A 19,218-nucleotide genomic window follows, 5' to 3' on the forward strand; every position below is an offset into this window, starting at 1 on the left:
TGTCAGTTATGAGTTAATTTGTAACATTAATCTAATTGCAGTCCTAGGCAGAGACACAAAATGTTTTTAATTGGTCCTGTGACTTTTTAAATGATCACCTGATGAAAGCTTTTAAGTTTTACTGTTGATTTAATGCTAAATATTAGTGGGGGAAAAGTCTTTACAGATTTCATCAAATCATATGCTTTCATTGCCTTGCTGCTGTTGTTGTGTTGACTTGGTAATGCTGGCAGTCTGGAACCAGCTGTATAGCTGAAAAAAAAAGAGTTAAAATCTTGCAGCAAAATGAGTAAATCTATAGCTGCAAGATAATAGCATTGGGACTGATTCAATGTAAGCAAGAAATCACCAGCTGAGTCATTAAAAAGAGAGATGAATGGGAAGTGATAAATGGATGGCTCAGATGAATAAGAATGATTAGGAAGTGCGTGAAGTTGGGTTTTTTTCCCTAAAGATTATATTTTGTCCTCTAAAGTGGCATATGGCTCCTATGAAAGCTGATATTCCCCGTGAATGTGTCACTGCCAGTTTATAAATACTTCAAGAAATAAAAAGCAGCTTGGCGGACAGCAGTGAGCAGGAACAGGCTTCCTGCCTGCAGCACCTGGGTACAAGTCGTTAGCCCAGGTCCATAGGGAGATGGCCAGGACGTGGGCTTGGGGGCAGAAAAGGTTGCTCTCTGTGGGGAAACATCTGCTGCTTGGAGGAAAGACTGGTTGCTTTCCTGAAAATGTTTCACCCTGTGTTTACTGTAAGTAGGACTAAGAGTAACCAAAGTTGAAGGGGAGGATGATGTAGTCACCTGGGTCCAGTGGCCCAGACTCCTGCTACTTCGGGGGAAGGAAAACTTTAATGAAAAGCTGCAATCTCTTTCCTGACTCATGAAATATCAAAATATCAATATATATTCATGAAGTATCAAAGGAGATATCCCAGTGCTGGTAATGAGGCCATAGGAGTGTTTGCTCCAGGGTGAAGGTGTGCTGGTTTGGTAGATCTTGGCTCCTGATCACATCAGCTAACTGACAGAGGTGGGCTTTTTCTATCTACTGAAATCAGTGATAGCAAAATCTGTCCCCAGCTAAGCAACCTTCTTTACAAGTGCAGTGAAATGTAACATCAGAAAGGTTTGATATGGGGAGCATGCAGCTGAAGTCAGCTGCCTGCTGTGCAGGAGGCATGTTTGATTTACACAGGGATAACATGAACAGTTCTGCCCCTTGGAGCCTGATCCAGTACCTGATAATCACTTCTGATAAAATTAGAGTGTTAAAGCACTCTTATTTATTGTTTCTAATATTGCATCCAAAGATGAGAAAACAGATTTAGAGCTGTAAGAGTCATAAGAACATTGGAGAGACAAAAAAGGGAAAAAATATAGCCTTGCATCCAAGGCATTATATTTTTGTGCCAACACATTACAACAGTCTGTTTCTGCAGGAAAATTTCAATGCCTGCAGTTAGTTTTTGCATTTACATGTTACACATCAAAGTTATCCTGCACTGTACTCAGGCATTTAAAGTAGAAGTTACCAGAAGGAGTTTAATGTGGACCTGTGAAGCAGTGCCTTTCTGGCTGACAAGCTCACCCTGCCCTGCTCTACCGTCAAATTCCTACTAAAATCTGGATCCTGAAATACCTGTGCACTTTGCTCCCCAGACAGTGTAATTGAGATAGAATTATTTGCCAATGAAAGGTGGATCTCATTTGTTTAACTTCCCTTAAGGACCAGACCTTTTGTAGCACTGCTGACCTGGATATTTAAAATTTGCTTGCATATGGGATCTATCCTCTGCCCTTCTGGGGTGGAAGCAGGACCTTGATGCTGCTCTAAGCATCATGTTCTGCCAAGTCCTCCTGCCCCAGTGCCTGCAAGAACTGCCGGTGCAGGGAAGCACATCGGTGCTCGTGCACACCATTATCTACCGAGCAAATGTTAGTAAGTTTTTCCAGCAACACACAGATGAGTATTCACTGAAGGCTGCAAAATTCCCAGGTTACGGCAATCTGAACATGGTTTGTTTTATTGAGGAAACAAATGCCCATTTTTCCCTGGTCCCTGCTGATGGGGCTGGTTGCCATCTCAAGAGGAACATTTTTATAGGAACTTCTCGAACAGATATTGGCTAAAAAGCACTGGGAAATACAGGGTGCTTTAAGAGTCTCTCTAATAAAGCAGTTCTTGCCTAGCATTTGTTGTGTATTTAAGACCAGTATTCAAAGGCGAATCTTGTTGTTTTCATCATTCGTAGTTCAGCCAAGGCGTTTTAGAAAAAAATATTCTTGGTTGCTGGCATGATCAGGTGCTGCGATGCACAGGAACTGGTTGAAATAAGGCAGTCTGCATCGGTAATCAGGTTAGAGTCAGCTGCCTCTGCCCTCCAGCTCGTTCTGAAATGGCATGTAGTCTAATTAGTTATAGAAAGGATTTTACTGAATGGTTGTAAACAGATCTGAGGGCTTGGAATAAAATCAGTCTGACTGTGGAAACTTTTCAGGATAATTATAAACTGTTATTGGCAGAGTGTGAAAGAGAGACCAAAGGACTTTTAACAGTGGGAAACTTGTAGCTGTGCATGCCGTTCTCTGCCAGGGGAAGGAGAGGCACAGAGGTTGTGAGGGTCCGGTCTCTAATCAGGGTCTTTTTAAGAGAAAGGGGTAAGGGGCTTCAGCTGGTAGGGTGACTGCCTTTAGAAGTGGGTTTTTTTTTTAATGTTCTTGAATGTTTTGTTCTGTTCTGTAATGTTAATGGTGCCCCAATACCTGAGGTACCAACACACCCCATGGTGGAGGGCACACATCCAGCTGAATAGCACAGTGAAATGCTAATACTTATTTAAAAAAAAAAAACAACCAACCAAACAAAAAACAACACAACAATATTTGAGAGGTTTGAGCATGGTTTTATACAAAGGCTATGTGTAAAAATTTTCTCTTCACAGTTCAAGTCTTGGCTCAGACGTTCAACATCTCCCTTACCGATGTGAGGTGCTGAAAATTGTATCTCCGGGATAGGCGAGTCCCCGCTGCCCCACGAAGCCCCCGGCCGCCAGCCCCGCCTCGACTTGCTGCTTGACTCTACGTTCCCGTTCATGGCAATGCCCCAGAATTCAACTGGAGAAAATGGCTTTTGTTTCCCTCAGACACTCGACTTCTCCTGCCCATCTCCTCCTCCCGGTGAGGCCGGCCGGACCTTCGACGCCCCGAGCGGGCGGGAGGCCTGCGGCACCCCGCTGAGCAACGGCACGGCGTCCTCCGGCATGCCCAGCCCCTCCGACTCCTGCGCCGAGCCCCTCTGCTCCACCACCCCGGGAGAGGAGGGGAGTCGCTTTGGCGAAGGGATTAAATACATATCAGCCGAAGGGGAGGAACTGGCGTGCGGCTGGGGGGGGTTCACCCCAGGGTGCTTACAGCTCTTTAACACCTCCAAGGGCGTCTTGTTCTTCCTCTGCGTGGCCTCCTTCCTGCAAGGCATGACGGTGAACGGCTTCATCAACACAGTCATCACCTCCATCGAGCGACGCTTTGACCTTCGCAGCTACCAGAGCGGGCTGATCGCCAGCTCCTACGACATCGCGGCCTGCGTCTGCTTGACCGTTGTCAGCTATTTTGGAGGGAACGGCCACAAACCGCGATGGCTGGGTTGGGGCGTGTTGGTCATGGGCTTGGGCTCCCTGCTCTTCGCCTTGCCCCACTTCACCACGGGACGGTACGAGGCACGTTCGGCGGCAGAGGTGGGCGTCTGCGGGGGGAACCAGAGCCTGCCCTGCACCCAGGCTGCCTCCAGCCTCTCCGGCTACAGGTTTGTCTTCATGCTGGGGCAGTTCCTGCACGGGATGGGAGCCACGCCGCTCTACACGCTTGGCGTCACCTATTTAGATGAAAATGTCAAGACTAACTACTCTCCTGTGTACATTGGTGAGTCGAGCCAGATGGAACCCATGAGCTGGGCGGTGGGAGGGAGAGCTGGTCCATCTGCCTTGGCACCAGACGGGCCACACTGAAGAGTTTGGCGAGAGGTGCTCCCAGTCTTTTGATCCCGGTAACGGGTGAGGTGGTGCTCAGAGGGAAGTGGCAGCTGTTGGGGAAGGTTTTGATTATTTACAGACAGGAACTGTAAGTGCAGCTGGGTATTTTCACTCCTGCAATGCATGCCCTGCAGATCAGGAGGTGCCTCCTGCTCCTGGCATGGGACCAGCTGGGGAGAGTCCCAGTGTGTGTGTGGCATTAGCATCTCTGACAAACAACCATGGGGCCATACCCAATCCATGCAAGGAGACGTCACCCTGTTAGTGCTATAGCACAGCAGGGACGGTCACTGGGCTGCTCGGATACTGCTGGTGCAAAGCACAGCCAGGAGAAGAGGCTCCGCTTGCTCTCCTGTATAGCTGATCGCTTAGCAATTGCCAAATACTTACAGACCTATTTTGTGAAATTGCTAAAAGGGGTGACCTTTTAGCAATTTCAAAATTTAGCAGTCTGCCCATATTGTTGTATCAGAAAACTGTGCAAGGAGAGAAGGAGATCACAAAGAGATCATCAATAAGTTGATGATCTTTCTAGGGCAGCCAACCAAAATAAGTGCCAGTGGTGCTGTGTTTAGCACAGACATTGCAGAGTGTCAGTGGGGAGACAATGCCACTGCTCGTCATGCCAGCAGTCAGGATGTGGCAGCAGGGTCAGCTACATCCCTACTAAATACCGTCTTCCACTGAACTAATTTTGCCTGCCCTGTGATATGAAAATTCCCAGGTCGGATGCTAAAGTTTTCCTGGGACATAAGTGTCAGATGAAAACTTGTTAAAACTGGATGACTTTGTTTCTCAGTGGCTTAGGGAGGGGGGTGTGATGTGGCAGGAGCCTGAGCATCCCGCATTCAGGAGGGAATTGGGCCACTGCAGTGGGATGGAGGATGCTGGGCACTGGCAGCACTCTGCAGCATCCCTGGCTGAAATGATGCTGTTTCTCTAATGTGGCTTGTTTTTCCCTTTCAGCTGTTTTCTACACTGCTGCAATCATTGGGCCTGCAGCGGGTTATCTGGTAGGAGGAATGTTTCTAAATATTTATACTGAAATTGGCAGAGAGTAAGTCACTAAAAAATAATCTTGTTCCTTTTCCTTTATGCTATATGTTTCCTTTGGGGTAAAAAGATAATAGTAATAATATGGAGAAATGACCTGGTGGCTGGGTGGAAATATGCCTCAGCAGTGTTTCTGCAGGGGGGCCGAGGCTGGAAGGGTGGTTTGCATTAGTGCTGTTGCTGGAAGAAAATTGCTGACAAACCTGTCAGCTTAAATCCTTCCTCATGCTGCACTGCCTGCACTAATGAGGCTATGAGCAGCAGGTGAATTTTTTGAATGAGTTCCCCTGATGAGGCAACACTACCAGCAGTGCGGCTCATCCTCCAGGTCATCCAGCCAGGGTGCTTAGTCCCTCCTTGCTTCCTAGTATTTGTAATTTATTCTTATCTTCTTACAGGCTTTTTGGCAGATGAATGGGTTAAACAAGGGGAGTGGGTTTCCAGGGGACAGAATGGGTTATTTTCACCAGTTTTCCTGCAAAGTGTTGCTCTGAGGTGGAACAAGGATTGCAGCAACCTCCAAAGTGCAAATGAAATGTGGGGAGGTGAATGTGCGAGCCAGAGATTAAAGGAGAATAAAATGTAGTTTCTGGAGCTCGTTAAATGTTGTCCTTTCCAGTAAGGCAGCACTCTGGTGTGGCAGGAGGGGTCGTGGAGGTGGCATCCCCAGCAGATTGTCATGGGAGAGGCCAGAGCTTGGTTTCTTTTACTGACATCCCCCCCGCCGTGCTCCCCCAGCCCCTGCCAGCTTCAATGAGGGGCACGCCGAGCTGTCCTGCTCCGTTTCAAACCGCCCCCCTCTCTCCCTTGTGTCCTTTCGGCTTTGTTTCTTACAGGATTGACATCACCCCGGAGAACACGCTGTGGGTGGGGGCATGGTGGATCGGCTTCCTCGGGGCTGGAGCAGCCTCCCTCCTCATCTCCATCCCCATCCTGGGGTACCCCCAGCGCCTCCCAGGTACGCAGCTCCAGGGAGCCGGGGCTGGGACTGAGGGGTACTTGCACTGGCCTTGGGGCTCGCATCCTTATGCACGCATGTAGCTGGGGACAAAGGACTAGAGGAAGAGCTTCCAGTGTTTAAACTGTAATTCCTACTCGGATTTCACCCCCACAGCTTTCCAGTTGCCCAGTTCCCTGCTCCTCCCATGCAGCCGCTGACAGATGGAGGATGTCCAGTTGCATTTTTCCCCCAGCAAATTCACCACTTTGTGTCTCTCATGCTCCATTGTTCCCATTTGTCTCTTGTTTTCAGGATCCCAGCGGTATATCGTTATGAGGGTGTCAGAGGCTCATCAGCTAAAGGATGGGAGCCACAAAAAGGCGTCTGATCCAGACTTTGGGAAAACAGTTAAAGATCTGCCTCGGTGAGAAAACTGCCCCATGCATGAGGTTCAGGGACCCCTCCCCAGAAGCAAGAGCAATAGGCCTAAACTGAGTTTGCTTTCTATAATGCTAGCTAAAAAGTTTTGCCCATCTCCAAACGCAGCGGTGACGCTTTCTCGCAGAGGAGATTGCGAAGCGCCTGGTCTCGTCAGCAGCCAGGGGCTCTTGGCAAATGGGTGGAACTAGAAATTGTGCTGGGGGCTGCATGGGAGAGCAGGGAACAAGGTGCTGGTCCTGCCTGTGGTTTTCAGAAGCTCATGTCCAGGAGCGAAGATCCACCTGCAGTCATGTGCAACAGGCTGAGTTTTACCAAGAGTGGCTTGGTGCCAACCTTTAGGTGATAGGAGATGCACAGGCGCTGCCACCTCCTTCCCTCTCTCCAGCAGCATTATTTCTTCCTGTCTGCTTGTGTCTGGCTTCACCTGGCCCAACTGGGTGTTGCCCAATGTCTTCTCCACTCCATCCCCTCCAGGCTTTTCTTTCTTTCCTCTGTTTTTACTTGGGTTAGATCCCTGGTTTGTCCTTTTAATCAGAGAGGACACAAAACCCCCAACTCTTACAGCTCCATTCCAAATCCAGGGAACAAGATATCCTGCACTGTAGCTTTCAGTTCCATTTCTCTTTTATTCTTAGTTTCCTTTTTTTCCCCTTTTGCCTTTGCATCTTCCAGCCACCTTTCATGTGTTACTACTTCTTATCGCTCCTGCAAAGCAGTGACACAGCAGCACGCTTTATCACAGGGCTGCTGCTTAGCTCTGGTGTGGGCGAGCATGCTTGCAACAAAGGAGGTTTGGTAGGAAATGGTTTAAAGGCATCCTGGGTGGGAACAAGCGAGTGCCCAAAATAAAATGTGGTCTTTCAACCTGGAAACATTTACTGTGGATCTTTTAAATCTTTTATGATTTTTTATTTTTGTGTTAAGTGGTATGGAAATGGAGGGCAGGGGGAGAGGTGCTGCTTTATTTACAGCTTGGGTTTAGCTGGTGTGCAAACACTGGATGTTGCAGAGATACCTGGGTATCAGTTCCTTTCGGAACTTGCAATCAATAAGGGGATTTTTCCTTTTGTGTATTTCTCCCAGGGCGATTCTTAGGGAGGAGTTTGCATCCATGTGTGACAGCTGCCCCGTGCAAAGGCAAACATTCCGTGTTGCCAAACCCCATGCCACTGCAAGCAATTACTTCTGAACTTTAGTTGTGGTATCTGCCTTTGTGCTGGCAAAGGAGGATTGAAGCAGGTGCTCAGTACAGGAGTTTTCAGTAGCAGTCGATCTGTATTGTGTCGATGCAACTACCCACATAGATCTGAAATTCTTGGAGACTCCATAGGAAGCTTACCAGGGGTCAAGGCAGTTTTGTAAAGAATATTACACTGAACAGATTTCAATACTGTTATTAAATGGCATTCTTGACTGGGTGCCATTTTCCGAGGTCATGGCTTATTCTCTGCACGGAAATTAAATTCAAAACCTGCATTTAAATAATGATAAAGTTACGACTAAAACCAACACAAACAGGGTAGCGGAGAGGGATGAAATTCAGTGGTTGATGCTTTTCTTGCTTATCTGGAACAAAGCTCCTACTGTTTCTGGGTGAAGGCTGTCTGACAGCAGGTATGGAGGCAGCTCTCCTCGGGGAGCATCTTCTTTCACCCCTCATTCCTGAAGAACAAATACCTGAAGGTGGGCAACTCATATCAAACAATCCAGATCAGTCCAGACCTTTACTGTGGGTTTTGTTTGAAAGCAAAAACCCAACAGTCTTTTGTGTTCCCTGCTTTTGATTAATAAAAGGGAAGTGCCTTAAAGGCTTGCTATTCTGGAAACTTGCATTAAAGAGGAGATCACATCTGTGTGTGCAGCTCTTGGACACGTGGACCAGGCTGGAGAGTGAGGCCAAAGGACACTGTTGCTTTTGTTTTCGTAAGGGATCAGATGCTACACATTTTCTCACACTATGGACAGTAAGTGTCTCATAAAGATCAGCAGAAATACTGATGAAATAAAACACTATTTCATGCCATCAGGTCCTTTCTAAGTGAGCTTAATGAATTGCTGTATTCAGTGCTGCCTAAGAGCAGGAGCTTACAGGAATGCAGCCCATACAGCTTAATCCTCTGTCCTGAAGAGACTTCTGACTTAATTCTTGGGTTGAAAAGACCTGATAAAATAGCATTTTCCTTCCTCTGGTTCCATATGATTGCTCTCGTGAAATAACCCCTGCTGTCAGTGCAGAGGGATTTAAACAGAAGACAGGCAGAGCTGTGCCAGGAGAGGAAGCTTTTTCCTAGCGAGCTATGAGACGGAGTTTATGAGGATCACTCGCCGCTCTGCCAAGGCCTGATCTTCAGCACGAGAAGCTACAGTCAATATTTCACTCATACCTCTTAGATTAGCGGGTAGGGTGGGGCTTCAGTTTGTCTCAGGGCTTTATGACAGTTTTCACGTGTTGGGAGGTTGGTTTACATTCCTGTGGGCCATACATGCTGCCCTCTGTTCCCTTGGTGGCGATGACCTTAGATGTCATTTTGTGCTGGAAAAGTCCCTGTTCACATGCTGTAAGATTACATAAATATCCGTCTATCATTAAAGACTCATTAGCTTGTGGCTGTACTCTGTTATGGTCTGGGGTGTCCTGGGCATGCAAGTGTTCCTCAGAGCAGCAGGCTTTGATTGTACAGGTGGTCTCAACCTACTTAGCAGGACCATTACGTGAGGAAAGAGTACCTATATGTGCCCATATCAGTACAGACTTGAAGGATCAGGCTTTTATAGATAGTGAGATCCTTCTCTTGGCAGTGCTGAGCTTCCTGAAATCTCTTTCTCTGTAAGAACTGAGGACACTTAAGACTATTCAAGAGTTATGTGGTTTCTATGTGTGATTATCCTACTGATAGCAATGAAAAGGTCTGTGTTGACTTTGGTAAGGTTTTATATGCCACAGCTTCTTGGAACTACATCTCCTGTCTATAAATAGATGAAATTACATAAGTAAATCCTTAGTCTTAGTGCTGAAAGGAGTTCCTCTGTATTTTCCTAACTGCAAGTCTAGCCTGTCACCTTTGGCCAACAGGCACAAAGTCACACTAGTGCCAGGGAACAACTGTCTTTTCTCTTGAACTATTAAAAGGTAAAGGCATTGTACAATTTCTATGTCAGTCACAAGGTCCCCAAGAAGTGCTTTCTTGCCAAGAGGTTAGGCTTTGTGCTTCCAAATAAAGCACAATCTAAAACATCATTCCTGGAAAATAGTTTAGTAAATTAAACTAGTCCCAACAGATAGACAGTGGTTGGTATAAAGCCCTCTGTAATCCAGGTGCAAGAGTGTTTGAATTTTAGCTTCTCTGTTCTCTTGGTATAATGAAATTCTCCACTTTATGTGGATAAAGTTGCATAAATCTGATGCTGAGCCTTGGCACTTCTCTCACTTGGTTGTACTACAGTAGATTTTCTCTGATTTCACATTTCCTCCGAAGCAGTAGGTGGTAAGTGACTGCCTTTTTGTTATCCCCATTGATGCAGGTTGATGGGGTTGTGCCTGTCTCGGGGATGGGATGATCTGTGATGATGGTCTGGGCTAGGCTTGGGGGAAGTCACGTGGCAGAATGTCAAGTGTGTTACAAAATGCTCCCTGCAAAGCAGTGTCAACCCCCTTTGTCCAATATCCGAGATAGTGAGAGATAATTGAGACCATCCCATGTGCCCGAGGGTGTTTCTGTGTCTCTGAGATGGAATCGCCGGATCATCTTTCCGCATATAAATGACACATGGCAATTTTTCAGGCGTATCTATTGCTCTCTACTAAATCCCAGTGGGTCAAAAAGAAAATGCATTTGCTCAATTTACACATTAAGCTTAAAGTAAAACTGTTTAGACTGTGGGAGAAAGATTGCTTTCTGTTTTCCAGTGGGATATAAGGTGACTTGGAGGTGCTTCCTCCATATAGAAAGGCTTGCTTGGTATTTCCCCTGAGCTGCAAAACATCTATGGTTATCAGAGATTGTTATTCTCATGAGGATGTGGATATGCATGAGTAGTGTCTGTGTATGTGAGGATATAACACAACTTTGTTCCCTGCTCTTGGTTGTTTGAGTCGGTAGTCCCAAGATAACTGCCATCAGGGACTAATAAAACCTTGAAATGCTTGAGATTTGGTGAGAAGTGGTGTCCTTTCAGTGTTGCCCCATTTAGGAGTGGAAGATACTCAGCCTGGCCCTGAATGTTGGAAAATTACCAATGAAATCATCCATATACAAGTTATGGGCACCCTGAGTGTGAATCATCACACACATGCTGCTGGTATCCAGTCCCCATTTTGAACATGCACATGTGATAAATAGACCCATCTGGTGCCCTCACGAGGTCTGTAGGGAAGAGTCCCAGATTATTCTTTCCCATTTTAGGTTCTTGGTTGACATTCCTCAGATTTCTTTGACGATTGGCTATAAAAGATGTCCGGGGTAAGCACATCTGTTAGGTGCCTGAAGGTAGTCAGGACAACTTCCAGTAGGAACAAGAGCCAGAGCAAGTTTGTGCCTGAGAGACATTATATATAAAGGCAAATTTTAAGGGCAAGCTGTTGATCCTCACCTGCAATGGAGACTATATCCCCCAGAGCACCATCTACTCTGTGCAGGTACACAGGGAGAAGAGAGGGTCTCTTTGGCATCCTTCCTTGTTGGGTAGGACTTGATAAGTGTAAGGAGAGAAACTTGCTGATCTCTCAAACTCCAGTTAGCTCCCTTTTTGTTTTTTTGTTTGTTTTTTTTTTTATTTCCAAGAGTTGCAACATGGTAGGATGCTGCCTCATCTTACATGTGGTCCTTTTGACTTAAAGACAGGGGACAGACAGTGATTCAATGCCAGTATATTTGTCCTTCCCAGATCAGTACTGCTGCTTCTGAAGAATCCCACCTTCATCTTCCTCTGCTTAGCGGGAGCAACCGAAGCCACCCTCATTGCCGGGATGTCCACATTTGGACCCAAGTTCTTGGAGTCTCAGTTTAGTTTAAGTGCCTCCGAAGCTGCTACCTTTTTTGGTAAGAAAACCAGGTTTTTGCAGTGTTTTCCCATTTTGCTTACTGTCATGGTTTGAATCTGATTGGCAGCCAAACACCATGCAGCCGCTCTCTCACCCTCCCTGGCCTGGGAATGGGGGAGAGAATTGGAGCAGTAGAGAAATACTTGTAGGTTGAGATAAAAACAGCTTAATAATGGTAATAAAACAAAATAACAATAATAGAAGGTATAAATGGGCGATGGACAATACGATTGCTCACCACCCGCCAACTGTTACCAATTACGTTCCTGGCTAGCGATCCCAAAATACCAAGATCCCGCAATCACAATCCTGGGAAGCAAAAGAGAACCCCCTCCTTCCCCGCCCCCCCTCCTCTGTGTAGTGAGCATGACGTTACATGATATGGAATATTTCATTGGCCAGTTTGGGTCTGGTGCTTGGGCCGTGCTCCCTCCCATCTTCTTGTGCACCTGCGCACGGGCAAGACATGGGGAGTTGGAGAGTCCTTGAAATCTCTGCAACAACAGAAAACATCAGTGTGTTATCAGCATTCTTCTCATACCTAATCCCACACTGAATCGAAAACACAGCACTATTCTAGCTACTAAGAAGAAACATTAACTCTATTCCAGCCCAAACCAAGACACTTATAAATATAAGGGCACTGTATCTCATTTAGAATTGAGACAAGCACTGTTTGCGGTTCATTTACAGAGTGGTTAGCATATTCGGTTATTAGATAGGATCGTTTCCCATCAGCACATCTGTACCAAGTGCATTTTCAGAGCTGTATCTCCTAACATCAGGAAGAAACGTGTCACTTCCATAGCCATCTGTTACCCTCTAGAGGAAGGCAAAATAACTGTAGTCTGTTCCTTCTAGTGCATTATCAGAAAATATTAACTAAATGCCCCGAACAAGAAATGTCTGAACTGGGGGACTTATTTTGTCAGCATCCTGAAACTGGGAAGATCCTCACTTAGCTGCCATATCATAGAGTGAGGAAGCGATGTCCAACGAGCATCAGTACTTAGGATGTGCTCCTCAGAGAGTCTGAGATCTCTGGACATGAAAAGCTGCCTTACCAGGCTCATGCCACGTTACCCAAGCTGTTACGGAGGACCACCTACTGCATCAAAGTCCACTGAACTCCCACTAAGAAGCCTTACAGCAACCAAGGGGTTATTCTCATGCAGACACACTGCAGTTAATGTATTCAGACATGAAAACTCCTTGCTGACATTTCTAAACTTGCCTGTGGTTTGTTTTTGTTTAATTTTTTTTCAGGTTATCTGGTTGTGCCAGCTGGAGGCGGAGGCACATTCCTGGGAGGATTCCTTGTGAATAAATTCAAACTCCGCTGTTCAGGAATCATCAAACTGTGTTTACTTTGCACAGTGTCAAGTCTGCTGGCTATATTCATTTTTTTTATTCACTGCCCTAATATGCCAATGGCAGGAGTAACCCAGATGTACGAGGGAAGGTAATAGCAATCATCCCATCTGTCTTGTGCTGCATGGCCCTGGTCAGAATAGAAGAATAATGCCAAATGCATGGTGCTGGTGATAGTCATGTGAGAATGTGTTGGTAATGGAAGATGATGTCCAGTCAGTGTTACAGGCAGATACTGAGGGTGAGACCCAGAATATAGATCTCCTAATTTTTACATCTAGTTGAAGTTTATGGAAGAGGCTCCCTCTTTAGAGAGGGAGGGGAGATCAGCAGTGCCAGAATGTGAAATACTCCACTCTTCAGTTGCCTTCACAGGGCCCCCCATCTCTATCCTTTGGGATAAACTGGGCTAAAAGTGGAACTTTCCTCTCCAAATCAAGGTGTCTCCCTGTGAGCTGGTCACTTAAACTCCCTTGGTAGCTGTGGGAAAGAGACAGTTCCAGGGCACAATTCCTGTTCGTGGTTAAAACTGGGTGAGATGAGACCTTTCCCAAGCCTGGCTTTACACTACCTGGGGATGCACTGCATGTCCTACCCTCCCACCTTCTCTAACCATTACCTTCTGGAAAACTCTGCTCGGCGTCTCCCCGCTGACTACTCCTGTGTTTCCTTTAGTGCTTTGCCTGGTGGCCATCTAAACCTGACAGCAGCCTGTAATGCCGAGTGTGGCTGTCTACAGGAGACCTACAGCCCTGTCTGTGGGAGCAATGACGTTATGTATTACTCTCCGTGCCATGCTGGGTGCAAAAAAGTGTCTGAAAACCTCAGGAATGGCAAGAAGGTATGTCCAAAAGCACTGTGTATCAGCAAGGTGGTGGTACATCTTTGGAATATTTTGGCTGGCTCTGCAAAAGTCTCCACAGATTTGAGCTTTGCTGCAAATCAGTGTAAAAGCCTGGTGCAGGATGGATGCCCTCAAGCACCACCTGGGATGAAGGCAGAAAGTACCCTGAGGTCACCCTGCTTTGTTTCTCTCAATGTGTCCAACCAGTTTTGCTGTGGTCTGGGTCAAACTGTGCTGAAATCCGCGGTAAATCACCCAAGCAGGCAGGGAGCTCAGAAGGCACCTAATTTCTGCCCCAGTTCTTATTTTGGATCTTCAATGAACGTGATGTACCTCCTCATCCTTATAAGAAATAGACAAAGGCTTAAGGAGGGTAGTGATGACGTTCAGCGTTCAAAGTCTGCCTGGCAAAGTTAATTGATTTTATTTAATAACCTGTTTTGAAACAGATATGTTGAGAATGCAGCTTGATTTCTGCTTTGCTCTGCTCTGGGAGTGAAACTGGCTGGTTTCTACCCTCCCTGAATTTCTCTGTTTTTAAAGCTTTGACCGTCTCCATGATCTCCCTGGCAAACCACCCATTGACCTTTTTCTCCCAGGTCTATCACGAGTGTAGCTGTGTTGAGAAAACCCTCCTGCCCGGCCCCGGTGATGCAGAGGCAGGGAAATGCACCTCCTCTTGTGCAAAAAGGCCCCTGCTCCTGTTCTTCATGTTCATGGTGATCCTCTTCACCTTCCTGAGCAGTATTCCTGCCCTGACTGCCACTCTGCGGTAAGCACGGGACCACCTAGTCCTCCTCCAGCACCGCAAGAAGCCCTGATACCCACCTCTGCTTTATCCTGCTGGCTCAAGCCGTGGGGAAGGCGTGATGGGAACCACCTCGTTACTGGCAGCCTGGAGACATCAGGACTAACTCCCTTCCCTGTCTAGCTGGGAAAGCAAATGTTAGCATTGGAAGCTCTGTCCTCTGACATGGGACACCCGAGTGTGTGTGGTGGGGACACTGCACTGGGGTGAACCCCGATCTCCAGAGGGGGTGGAGGTCCCAAGCGTGCTGGACCCAAGTGCGTAGCATTGAAGGGCAGGGAGGTGCCACGCAGCCTGGCAGCATTTTTAATCCATCTCCGTTTGTTCCCCAGGTGTGTCCCTGACAGGCAAAGGTCATTTGCACTTGGGATCCAGTGGATTGTAGTACGAACACTAGGTATGGAACAGAGTGAATTTGGGCATCAGTGCGGTCTGCTGGCTTTGTGGAGCATGTGCCAAGCTGTTACCTAAGAATAAAACGCGTTCGGTTGGTGAAGAAGGGGGTAGGACACACGCTGTTGAAACAAGGATGCTTCCTCTTGTTTGCTGTCATTCAGAAAAAAACGAATTCCCTTTGCATATGGTTTGCAAACTGAATGAACGATTCTGTAGCTCATCACAGGTCGGGTAGAGGAGCAATGCCCTGGCAATGTGTCCTTATTTTAAGAAAAAAGGAGCAGAGGGGTTGAAGCTCCTGTGTACGTCTTCTGGCTCTTGTGCAACACATAGGTCAGAATGGTCAAAAGACCCTCTGGACTCTCAGGTCTTGAAATTCAGTGTATTTAGGATACCATGTGGCTTTAGACATTTCAGGATGAGTTTGCTTAATCATGGTAGCAGCAAGAGCCTCGTGCTGTTCTGCAAGCACCTTGTGTCTTGCAAGGCTGGTGCATAGGTACTGCCCAAACTGAAGGTCCTCTTTCTCTTCCCACAGGAGGCATCCCTGGCCCCATCGCCTTTGGGTCCATGATTGATAAATCCTGCCTGCTCTGGCAGGACCAGTGCGGCGAGCAAGGTTCTTGCTACATTTACCAGAACTCAGCCATGAGCCAATACACCCTCATCGCTGGATTGGTCTACAAGGTGATGCTGCCTGCTAACTTCACTGTCTGGTAAAGTGAGCAGGTCTTTAGGAGATAGCGCTTTGATCTGGGAGAGAATTTTACAAAATTAGGTTGTCCTGATCTTCTCCCCCACACCTCAGATTATACTTTCACACAAGAAACGTTCTCAGGGAAGGCAAAAGCTCCATTTGCTTCTTTCCAGGTAATGGTGCTCCGAGCACCATCATTCTCTTAAATTCCCATCACTTTTCTAAGCTTACAGCTTCTGTTGCACCATATGAAATATCTCCTCTTCTCCCAACAGTTAGCAAAGTGATTTTTTGATAGAAATGGAGTAAAATATATAACTGCAGTGAGAGTGAAGGATAGTATTGTGGGCAGGCTGTAAATAACCATTCCCTGATCACTGCTGGTAATATAGAGCTTAGCTCTGTGTTTCTTATTTATTAGCTGAAAACCATCATTTTAACTGCTCCCAAACAAGCTCTGGCCTTAGATAGTAGTGTTTAGCAGTTGCTGTGATAAAGAGGCTTTCAAAAGCCTTCCAGCAAATGCTTCAGATGGTGTCAGTCCACACAGCACTGTGCTCCAGGTGTCTGTGTGAGGCTGAACAGCTTTCCAGATTCTCACTATCCCATTGCTATGGGGCTGGCTAAATTCAGATTTTTTGCTCTCTCCGGCTCTGTGCACTGGTCTGCTACCTTCAGCATCATCTCCTCCCCAAAGCTTGGTCAGCAAATCTCACCCCAAATGAGGGCTAGGTGCCTGATTTTGGGGGGAGCAGAGAGTAATGGGATTTCTTCATGGCTGCAGGTGCTTGGGACAACGTTCTTTATAGTTGCCTGTTTGCTCTACAAACCCCCACCACCAGAGTCAGCTCCGGGCAGCTCAGACACATCTGAAAATGGCAACTGTGACCTCCAGGAACACAAACCTTCGCTACCGGCTGAAGTGGATATATAGTGATGTACACGTGCAAGTGACTTTCTCAGTCTCAAAAATACGATGAGAAGACGTTATGCAGTCCCTAGGGGTTTTTAAATTAATAGTAATATTATCACTTTTTTTTAGTTCAAGGTAAAGAATTAATCACTGGTGTGCTTGCTATTTTCTTAACAGCAGAAGCACATTTAAAATTGTGCGCTGATGCCATATGCAGTTACTTACTTAATTTTATTTGAAGAAAGGGCTACCAAAGCTTTATTCTATGTCTGTGACAAGCAAGGACCACATTCTCCACTCGTGGAAATAAGCACCGGTAACTCCAATGGAGCATGTGGGATTTAAACCACCAGAGGATCTGGGCCCTAATATCTCAATTGTGAAGCCAACTGTAGCAAAACTTCTGCTGAGACTTCCTAAGCCTGAAGAGCCCTGCTGTCCTGCAGTCTGCATTGCAAAGAGGACGGCTGGCCCTCAAACTACTGTATGCCAAACAGACAGCCCCGTGTCCTCCTCCTTCCTGTGACACACAACATCGCTCCTTTTGTTCAGGAGCAGGTTATCTAATTATGCAAATTCATATTACTGTGCAATGGGAGAAGGGTTTGAGAGGAGATTTGTCTAGCAAATTCATCAGTACACTACAGGCAGCCATTCCTGAGTGCTGCCGTGCACTGTATATTCACTGCCTCGTTTCATTGCAGGGTTTACACCGTGGTGACACTTAGTTAGTTTTTTTGCATTGTTTAAAGGTGATGCCTTTTGTAATGTACTGCGCAAAACTTGAACTTACTTCTTGCTGTTTATTGGGTGCAGGAAGATGTGAGATACAGATCTATGCAATGCTTCTCTTCAGCTGCTCTGTAAAGACATTGAGTTTGGGTAGATGAGAAAAGTCAGAATTAATTTAATTTGTCTCTAGACTGCTAGCTTAAGGGATAGCTTGCCCTAAGGACAGACTGCCTCGTGGAAAGGGGGTGCTGACTTGTAACTGGCCTGCTTGCAAGTAGAGAGGGCAGCGTTCCCAAAATGACCTTTGAATGTGCACTTGCAATATTGACCAGGATCTTTCTGAGGGGGAAAAGGGGTGTTTGGATGGGTGTATGTCTGGCTTCCCTCTCAACCCAGATCAGGTGAGGTTAGTGCTCAGTCTGCCTGTATTTTCACAGCCACACAACCCAGGTACAGCTCCGGGGGAGGGCTGTGGCCAGCCCCTGGAATCCTACACTGTATAAACCGCGTACACGGGGACAAGACCCACATTACTGAGCTGCAAAACTGGTGCTGCTTTTGTGCCAGCTGATACTTAGAATTATTTTGTAGATGTTTTTGTATATTTTGTCTATTTATGCTTTCATGAGCAGGCACAGGATGGGTGTTTGTTTCCTTTGTTAGCAAAGGACCAACTCTCAGAGCAGAGGCAAAGCCATTCTTGTTGCAGACAGGGATGGCGGCACTGGGAGCACGGTCAATCTTCAGGTCAGTGGTGGTCAAGAAAGCATCTTCTTCCATTCACAGATCCCCTTCCACCATAGCCAGGTAGTGACCTTTCCACTTCCAGATCCCTTTTTTTCCCCAGCCTCTGTCAAGCACTGGGAGAGACGAGCATCTCCAGTAACTGCTGAAAAAACTAGGGTGAGATGGAGGGTGACTTGGCTGCTTGAACACGAGCAGCTGGTGGAGCTTTGGGGCACAGGGTGCAGTAAAACCCTGGTTTTCTGGGGAGGCAGGATTACACCCACTGATGCAGGAGTTAACCCCAACACCACCCAAACACTAAAGGCTTCTTCACAACCTGCACCTGGATTTGGAGCCGCCTGCAAACACGAGCCTGTCTCCAGGCCTTGCCTAGCAATTGCCCTTCCCAACTTACACTTGGGGTACGAGCGGGGATCTTAAATGGGGAAAATGCGTGAATGTATTTTGGGAACATATTTTATGTATGATGTATTTATGAAAGGTAGAAGTTTTTCTTTATATATATATATATATATATATATGTATATTGCAATGCAATTCTAGTGTTTATAAAATGAGCTTTATCTGAGTGTGGTGTTTCCAGAGCAAAAGGAAAGCTTGTGGGATTCTGGGCATTTATTATGTTGATGTGGGACCGGTAAGTCATGGATTTAAGTAAGCAGCAACAAGGTGTTCCTGTTCCATAAACAGGTTATATAGGTGTACAGGTAACTTAAACTATTTAAAAAAATATGTTTCCCAGTCTCATATGAAGTATTATATTGCTATAAAAGCCTCGAAATATAATCAGTATTTCACAGGTATTTGTGTGCGTGTTTTTCATCAGTTGTCAACCTTTCCCAGCCGCTGTTCTCAGCAGGGGTGGGCTGGATCTGTGCTGCCTGGGAAGCCTGAGCCACAGAATCTCCTGCTAACAGGAACAGGGCCACCCCGTGGGGCTCCAAGCTCCACTAAAGGTCATCGTGGTGTCTCCAAGGAGGAGAGTTTGGATTTAGGTTTGTGCTTAAATCGTAGTGTTAATAAAGCCCCTGGTGGATACAGGAGCTGCAGGCTGACTGGTGGGACAACAGGTGACATTGTGACCCTGTGGGTTGGTGTCCCCTGCTGACTTACCCTTTCCTCCTGAGACCAGATAATTGCTTTTGAAGGCAAAATTAGGTTTTTGGTTGCTGGGGAAGAAGAATGAAGAGGGCGAGGTAATACCTT

At 46.5% G+C, this 19,218-nt stretch overlaps 1 protein-coding gene across 4 annotated transcripts in view; it reads left to right on the top strand.

Annotated features, from left to right (window-relative positions):
* Nucleotides 1-18,813, top strand: part of SLCO4A1 (solute carrier organic anion transporter family member 4A1) — a 32,094-nt gene extending 13,281 nt beyond the window's left edge. For all 4 annotated transcript variants that reach the window (XM_042801059.1, XM_033010364.2, XM_042801060.1 and 1 more), the window contains 11 exons: nt 2,944-3,919; nt 4,996-5,086; nt 5,919-6,040; nt 6,335-6,446; nt 11,348-11,502; nt 12,771-12,966; nt 13,551-13,716; nt 14,319-14,491; nt 14,860-14,924; nt 15,462-15,610; nt 16,405-18,813. In XM_042801059.1, the coding sequence (XP_042656993.1) occupies nt 3,094-3,919; nt 4,996-5,086; nt 5,919-6,040; nt 6,335-6,446; nt 11,348-11,502; nt 12,771-12,966; nt 13,551-13,716; nt 14,319-14,491; nt 14,860-14,924; nt 15,462-15,610; nt 16,405-16,554 (2,205 nt within the window). In that variant the 5' untranslated portion in view covers nt 2,944-3,093 and the 3' untranslated portion in view covers nt 16,555-18,813. The remainder of the gene's footprint in view (nt 1-2,943; nt 3,920-4,995; nt 5,087-5,918; nt 6,041-6,334; nt 6,447-11,347; nt 11,503-12,770; nt 12,967-13,550; nt 13,717-14,318; nt 14,492-14,859; nt 14,925-15,461; nt 15,611-16,404) is intronic.
* Nucleotides 18,814-19,218: the final 405 nt, after the last annotated feature.

Source organism: Tyto alba, unplaced genomic scaffold (genome assembly GCF_018691265.1).
Source record: "Tyto alba isolate M040663 unplaced genomic scaffold, T.alba_DEE_v4.0 Super-Scaffold_33, whole genome shotgun sequence".
Lineage (NCBI taxonomy): Eukaryota > Metazoa > Chordata > Aves > Strigiformes > Tytonidae > Tyto > Tyto alba.